The sequence below is a fragment of the Pteropus alecto genome, unplaced genomic scaffold (genome assembly GCF_000325575.1).
Source record: "Pteropus alecto unplaced genomic scaffold, ASM32557v1 scaffold87, whole genome shotgun sequence".
Lineage (NCBI taxonomy): Eukaryota > Metazoa > Chordata > Mammalia > Chiroptera > Pteropodidae > Pteropus > Pteropus alecto.
Genome location: NW_006443225.1, coordinates 21,185,735 through 21,193,359, shown reverse-complemented (window position 1 = coordinate 21,193,359; position 7,625 = coordinate 21,185,735). Strand labels below are relative to the sequence as shown.

The window sequence follows — 7,625 nt, the reverse complement described above, 5'->3', positions numbered from 1 at the left end:
GGGAGCGGTGCCCGCGGCCGCCGCTCACCTGGTCGGAGCTCACGGTCATGGGCTCCTTGAGCAGCAGCCACACGATGCACTCCTCACAGGGCGGCGTCGTGAAGGAGCCGTGGTAGGTCCAGTAGTCCCGGCAGGCGGGGAACAGGCAGGACGGGTCGAAGCGCGTGAAGGGCGCATCCTTGCCCTGCAGGGCGCACGGGGCCAGCAGGTGCGTGAGTGCGGCCCGCCCCCCGCACCGCCTCACTGGTGAGAGCGCGTTCAAATGCAGCGGAGGAAAGGGAACTTGTAAACAAAGCGCCTTTCAGAGACGAAGGGCGGAGCGGGAAGGGAGCCGGTCCAAGCTCTGACTGGACCGCAGAGCCGCGTGACACGGTGCCCCTCATTAACCGTCCCTAGGACTGTTTAGTTCTGCCACTTCTCAGCACAGAGGGGAAAAGCAAATCTAAACCGCAACCCAGACATCTCACGTAGTTGGTGCTTTGGTTCTCGATTACAAGACAGGCTGGCTCCGTTATCGAATATCGATTACTGGTGATAAAATGGACTAGCATTTGATTAGAACTGTCCCACAGACAAGTACATTGAGTTTGTCAATTAGAAGAGTCTACTGGTAAGATGACAAATGCCGGGGAGAGAGGGTGACCCCAGGAGCAGACGCGTACCACCTCTGTGAGTGTGTGCGTGCGCGCGCGTGTGTGCACGCCAGGACCCAGACATGCACTACCTCTGTGAGTATGTGTGTGTGTGTTGTGTGTCTGTGTGGCGCGTTGTGTGTGTGCATGTGTGCTGCATGTATGTCCCTATGTGTCGGTACATATGTACATGTGGTGCGCCGTGTGTGTGCATGCATTGTGTGTGTGCATGCGGCGGGCGTGTGTGCGCATGCGGGGTGTGTGTGCATGCAGTGCAGTGTATGTGCATGCAGTGCATGCGTGCATGGGGTGTGTGCGTGCATGGGTGTGTGCACATGCGTTGTGTGTGTGCATGCAGTGCGATGTGTATGTGCATGCAGTGTGTATGTGCATGGGGTGTGTGCACATGCATTGTGTATGTGCATGCAGTGTGTGCATGCATGGGTGTGTGCACATGCGTGGTGTGTGCACATGCGTGGTGTGTGTGCATGCAGTGCGGTGTGTGTGTGCATGCAGTGTGTGTGCATGGAGTGTGTGTGTGCATAGGGTGTGTGCGTGCATGGGGTGTGTGTGTGCATGCAGTGCGGTGTGTGTGCATGCAGTGTGTGCGTGCATAGGGTGTGTGCGTGCATGGGGTGTGTGCGCATTAGGTGTGTGTGCATGCGGTGTGTATGTGCATGCAGTGTGTGTGTGCATGGGGTGTGTGCGTGCATGGGGTGTGTGTGTGCATGGGGTCTGTGCACATGCGTTGTGTGTGTGCATGCAGTGCGGTGCGTGTGTGCATGCAGTATGTGTGTGCATGGGGTGTGTGCGTGCATGGGGTGTGTGTGCGCATTAGGTGTGTGTGCATGCGTTGTGTGTGCTGGGGTGTGTATGTTACTTAGAAGGGCGAGAGAATGCACACACGCCCCATGCACACACCCCATCCCCATCTGTGGGAATCAGCCACTCAACTTCTCTCTCATCCACTTCATTGAGAAAGTCATTCTCTAGAAGACTGTGAGGATTCAAGAAGCTAATGTGTGTGAAATTGCTCTAGCAACTACAAACCATACAACTATAACAGCATTTATTTTCATATATACGCTCAACATATTCATCAAACTTAGTAACAGATTTTAGGTGAAAGAAATACACTTGAAATGTAAAGAGAAAAAAAATGACACACTGCTTTCTATTCTCAGAGAGAAAACGATGTTTTTACCTTGGTCTTAACTTTGTCCAGTGCGTCAAGGAGCAGCTGGAACTCGCCTTTCTCACGCCCTATCTACAGGAAAACAGAAAACCAATCATTATGTTTCCCTTCTCCATAATTTTGAGTTGTCTTAAAAACTGATTTTGATCCATCCATCTGCACCTAGTGTTTATAAATCTGCCAGAAAATTGTGCACTAAGCAAAAATATAAGTTTATTTCCTCCCTCTCAAAATTTTAGGGTATAGATTTTCTGAACTAAACTTGGACTCCAGGCCTCTGAAGTACAAAACCACGAAATTACATGTTCATCTATTTCCATGTCCTTGACCTCTGCAAAGTCCTTCCACTTTTCCACTTTTTCTTTCTTTCTTTCTTTTTTACAGAATTCGAGCTAGGATGGACTCAATGTATCTAAAACTAAACTCCTCGTCTCTCCATTCAGACCCACCCCACTTCCCGGTGTGCTGTGTTCAAGGCCAGAAAATGGTCCAGTGAGTTAAGGACATGAAACAAAGTAGGTCATTCAAGAAGAAAGAAGCTGGATTTTCACCTCTGGCTTAAAATCTAGATTATGTTACTAGTAAATTCATGTGTTAATGACACTAAGTCCCCTCTAAACCGAGGCTGGCTCAACAACACACACATTCCAAGTGCTGTCTTATCCGGGGTCATGTGAGCGAGCGGTGGCCGCCCTAAGCCACAGGGATGTGCAGCCAGGCGCCGCACACCACGGTGGTTCCCAGCATTGTTTCTTTCTGGTTTCCAGGGCAATGGAAATGGAAAAATGGGAAAGGATCACGAAAATGCTGCCCTCGCCCTCACCACCACCGTCATGAGCTCCTTCGAAGACTCTTGTCCCCAAGCCACCCACACGCACACATGCTCTCACAGAGTGCCACATCCCGAGAACCGTCAGCAGTGCTGGGGGGCCCGGAGCGTGGCAAAAGGGACTTTTTTTTTAAGGGAAAGCAAAACATTTGGAGCTGATCTTAGCAAAAATATCTCGATTAGTTGAATGAATAATGAAATCCATTACTTTCTCCCCTTCAAACAAAAGGAGGACGTGACTCTCATGCTACCCTGAGCACTGATAAGAAAGTAAATTTGGAAAGAACACGTATGGTCAATTTTTGCCTTACCTTCAGAAAAATGCCAACCACAGCTATCCCGTCAGGTTGCTTCAGAGCTTCTCCAAATGTGTTATACTTCGGGTTCCAGTGGACCAGATGCAGCTGCAAACACAGAATACAGATGATGAGGTACATTCCTAAAACGAGAAAACTGTCAGATTATTCACCATAAACCCAGGAATTATATTGTCTGAGGCCCCTAACCACTCTCCTAGAAGTCGACAGCATTCTATTAGCATCCCCTATTTTGGTGACATTTTTAATGGTTCAAATAAAGGTTTAGAACTTTAATAAACAATGAACGAAAGTTGAACTTTTTGTTAAACCAATTCAAAAGATTTTAGTTTTGCATAACATTACTCCTTTTTTTCTGACCAAATCTAACAGTGAAACACAGCTATACGCAGGAACCTGCTAATATCCTAAAGTCACAATTAATTAGGAAAAAAGGGAGGAAAAATAAGGGGGAAGATTCTTGAACGTTTTTGTATCTGCCTCCTTTAAGCAGCCCGTGGTAACCTTATCTTAATTTAGAACACAGACTCCCGTTAAATTAGTCAAATGTTCCATAATGAGTTACTTAGAAGGGCAAGAGAATACAACAGTCCATAGCGGTTAAAACTATTTCATGCCGGATCAGAAGTGTGAGATAGCGCCATGCACAGAGGTGGAACTGTGAGCCTCGCCCACGTGTGTAAGGAGCACACTCAGCCTCGCCGGCCGGTGGGGAACATGGCTAGGAGCGTTCGCAGTAACAGTCAGTCTAGCAACCTAGCCTGCCCCTGGCTCTCCGGCTGGCCTGCGGAGAGATGGAATGATCTCGGGAAGCGTTGTGAATCTTCCAGAGTCAGTTTGAACAGCAGGGAAGCTGCCTAAGAGAGTCCCACAGGGCCCCCAGGCTGCCGTCACAGCCTACCTCCGGGGCTTGTCACCTCTCAGAGACTCGGGTTTCTGGCGGGACGTGCAGGGGGCTTATCTTATTTCTCTGTCATTTGGGTCCTTGATCTGAGCTACAAGTCATGCTTTTTTCTTTTAATGGGTTACCTGACACAAAGAGTTTCGTGTGTGTGCGTGTTAAGTCTGTGTGTGTGTGTATGATCACACGCGCCCCCGTCTATAGGCACACCTGTCACGAGGAGACAAGAACATGAGCCTTCACCCACTTACTGGATGTCATTCACTGTTAAAGCAGCACATTCTTGTTTGAGGCGGCATAGGGCACAGGTGGCTGTGACACCTGCGAAGCCCTTCTGCGTAGGCAGAGCCGCAGGCCTGGCACTGTCCGCCGGGTGACTTCCTAACGGGACTTTTCTGTGCCTCGGTTTCCCCACCTGTGGCCTGTCTGTAGAGCTGCCAGAGGCCCCAGAGCTCGGCATAAGCGTTACCCGCCAGCCTGGAACGCTCTGCGGCTTCATCTCGCCTGGACCCAAAGACTCCAGCTCTTCCCACGCTGCAGGCCGGGAGCAAAAGCGGCGCATGCGGCTTGGCGAGAGTTCAGTTTTCACCGTGCGGGACCCGGAGTGGGCGACAGCGGTGCCACCTACCTCGGCGGCGAACTTGACTCCGTCCACGGTGTGCTCGGAGCCGTGGTCGTCCGCGGAGCCCCAGTGCAGGTGGAACTGGCGGAGCCGGTAGGGCCCGCTGAGAGGCCCGCCCCGCAGCACTGCGCGGGGAGAGGCGGGGTCAGCGCGCCCTGCCCCGACCCACGGCGCCCCCAGGGCCAAGGTAACGCCGCGGGGGCCCAGTCTGCGGGCGAGGGCCGGGCGCGCTGGCCTCCCTCACAGAACCAAGTCCCTGGATGAAGGCGAACGAATGGTTTCTCCTTTCTGCCTTATTCGTTTGCTCGTTTTATTACTCTCAAAACGTCAATGTCACGTATGCGAAAATAAACGTAGGAGGGCAGGTGGGCAGTTAGGATGTAGACAAACCACGTGTGCGCCAGGCGCGGGGTGCAGTGGCAGGAACGTGGGGGACGAGGGACTGTAGGTTCCGGTCCCCTCACGCCCCGTGGTGCTCGTGTGTCCTCGGGCAGGTGGCTAAACCCTTTTAAATCCGTTTTTGCATCTTTAAGAAGGTGATGGTAATACTAACCTTTCGGAGCTGCTGTGAGGATTGAACGGATGAAGGACTAGCACGGGGGTCACCGCGCCCAGCAGGCAGCGGCCGAGCCGGTGCCAGCTCCCTCTCCGAGTCTTGCCATCAACACACTTTCTTGAAGACCAAGTGAGAGCCTTAGTCCACGTCTATTTTAGACTAAGTCTGTTGGGCTCAGATGGGACGCGGGGAGTTAGGGATTCCAGGCAATGGATCCGTGTGGACGGATGAACTAGGGGATTCTCGGGAGCACTGATTTGACCTTGTTGCCCAAACACCTTGACCCTGTCGCTTAACTTGGTTTCACTCCAGCCAGCCCGGGGTCACATATTTTCTAAAGGATAATGGAAACTATGCAGAAATCTTAAATGCAAGATTTCACAATTTAAGCTAGATCGAAATAGAATCCATCAGGTAGCTATTCTAGAAAGGGCTGAAATGCTCGCTGAGGGCCACAGGACACCCTCACACAGCAGAGCACATCTCCCATGAGCTCCGTCATGCAGAAATGACTGGTGTGATTTATTGCATTTTTCTGTGGGACCACTAGGGACATTTATTATCTGGACATGTGCATCCAGTTTATTAGGATGAACCCTATGAAACTGTCAATAGTCAACCGTTTTGCTTACAAAAAGAAATGAGATTTTGATGTTGTCTAACCTAATAGATACTGTTTAACTTTGTTGTTTATCCTTCAAAATGGAACTTGATTTAAATGGAAAGGGGAGAAAAAAGCAACAGTAACATGAGATCATTAAGAAAACACATGTGCATCCAGTTTATTAGGATGAACCCTATGAAACTGTCAATAGTCAACCGTTTTGCTTACAAAAAGAAATGAGATTTTGATGTTGTCTAACCTAATAGATACTGTTTAACTTTGTTGTTTATCCTTCAAAATGGAACTTGATTTAAATGGAAAGGGGAGAAAAAAGCAATAGTAACATGAGATCATTAAGAAAACATAAATTTCTATGCTATTCCTTCCTCGAAACCTCCTCGCAGGTTTACGGCATCATTGAGGAGATTCACTTACTACATCCTAAGGATAATTTTAATGTTTTTACAGATGGAGTCATAAAATGGATTATACATCTAACACCACCATATTCAAGGAAGATCCTTATTTCATTCACAGTGAAAAAAAAAAAGCATTTCTAACTAGCCTCCTTTTATTTCACTGATTTGCTTAATAGTGTAGGTAAAATGAGATTTTTTAAAACATGTGGTTTTTCACTGTCTCTCACACACACATCATCATCATCATCATCATCACCGCCCAAGAAGAAAGTGCTGGATACTTCAAAAACACTCACCAAAAGGATTAATCAGATACCCCCCCACACCCCCAAACACCAGGGCCTGACTCCTTCCCTGTCTGCCCAGCCTCGGCCCCACCCACGGGGAGTGGACGGGGAGTGGACGGGGAGTGGACGGAGCCACCTGCTCTGTGTCTTTGCCACTTCCTTGCTCTGTGAAATGCATCACTGTGACTTGGGAACAAAGCCTTGCTCTCCAGACCGTGATTAAGAAGCACAGCGACCCCCCCCGCCCCCCCCGCGGGCCATCGGAGCCTGGGGACACTCACTCGCCCTTACTGCCACCACTTGCCTGTTGAGCGCCATTTCAGGAATGCGCTGCCACCTTTAGCGTGGCATAGGGCCACGTCACAGAAGCAAAGTGACCAAGGCTGGACCGCTTTGAGACATGCTTCTTCGGTGCATAAATGCTATTCTCACGACTAGAGCAAAGTCAAGTGTCGTCTCCATTTTCAGAGATGAAGTGTCCCTGCTCCCCACCGTCACTTTTGTCAGTAGGGACTTCGAAACGCCCATGTGCTCTACCCAAAGGTCATACTTACTTGACCGATCAAAAGTATCATCAAACACGACCCTGCAGGTCTTCCCGTTGTTCAGGATGGTCTTGCAGGAGCCCGGGTCATAGGACACGGAAAAGGGCAGCAGCGAGGGGTCGTGCTTGATGTCCTTGGTGTGCAGCTCGATGGGTGACTGGTTGTTTCCTTTGGCGATCGGGTAATGCTGGTGCCAGTGGTCCGGGCCTAGGAGATCAAGGTGAGGGGACTGATTGATTTGGGGGCGCCGCCCAAACCCTCCCTCTGATTGTGGGCCCTGTGAAAAGCTCCGGGATGCCCCGCAGTGCAAAGCTTGGCGTTTGGGACCCGCACACAGGTGACCCCTCCCCTGGCTCCAGAATGCGGCCTCAAAGGCTTCCTCTGAAATGGACTTATCCCCGTTTTCCCAGCGCCCCCCTGGGGCGGAAGCACTGACACCTGTGGTTTGCAGAGCCGCCCACGCTCCCTCCCCGCCCGCCAGCCCGCGGCGCAGGCGGGACACCGGGCCGGGAGCGGAGCGCTGCCCAGCGCCACGAAGCCAGGGCCCGTGGGAGCGGCCCTCCTGGCCTGACACTGTGGTCCTGGGCCAGTGACCCGGCCTCTCTGCGCCTGTCGCCCCACGAGTAGTGAATGACAGCTCCGCGCCCGCGGACCGCCGGGACGGAGGCTGCTGAGCCTCGTAAACGTCGCGCGCCCCGGACCCCGCGCCCGCCCCTCG

General features: G+C 51.3%; 1 protein-coding gene across 1 annotated transcript in view; it reads right to left on the bottom strand.

Moving 5' to 3' along the window:
• CA3 (carbonic anhydrase 3) overlaps positions 1 to 7,625 on the bottom strand; it is a 37,301-nt gene that overhangs the window by 1,260 nt on the left and 28,416 nt on the right. Inside the window, exons 3-7 of the mRNA XM_025041166.1 lie at positions 6,917 to 7,114; positions 4,503 to 4,621; positions 2,968 to 3,060; positions 1,837 to 1,899; positions 29 to 184 (exon numbers count right to left, since the gene is read on the bottom strand). Coding sequence (XP_024896934.1) covers positions 29 to 184; positions 1,837 to 1,899; positions 2,968 to 3,060; positions 4,503 to 4,621; positions 6,917 to 7,114 — 629 coding nt within the window. The remainder of the gene's footprint in view (positions 1 to 28; positions 185 to 1,836; positions 1,900 to 2,967; positions 3,061 to 4,502; positions 4,622 to 6,916; positions 7,115 to 7,625) is intronic.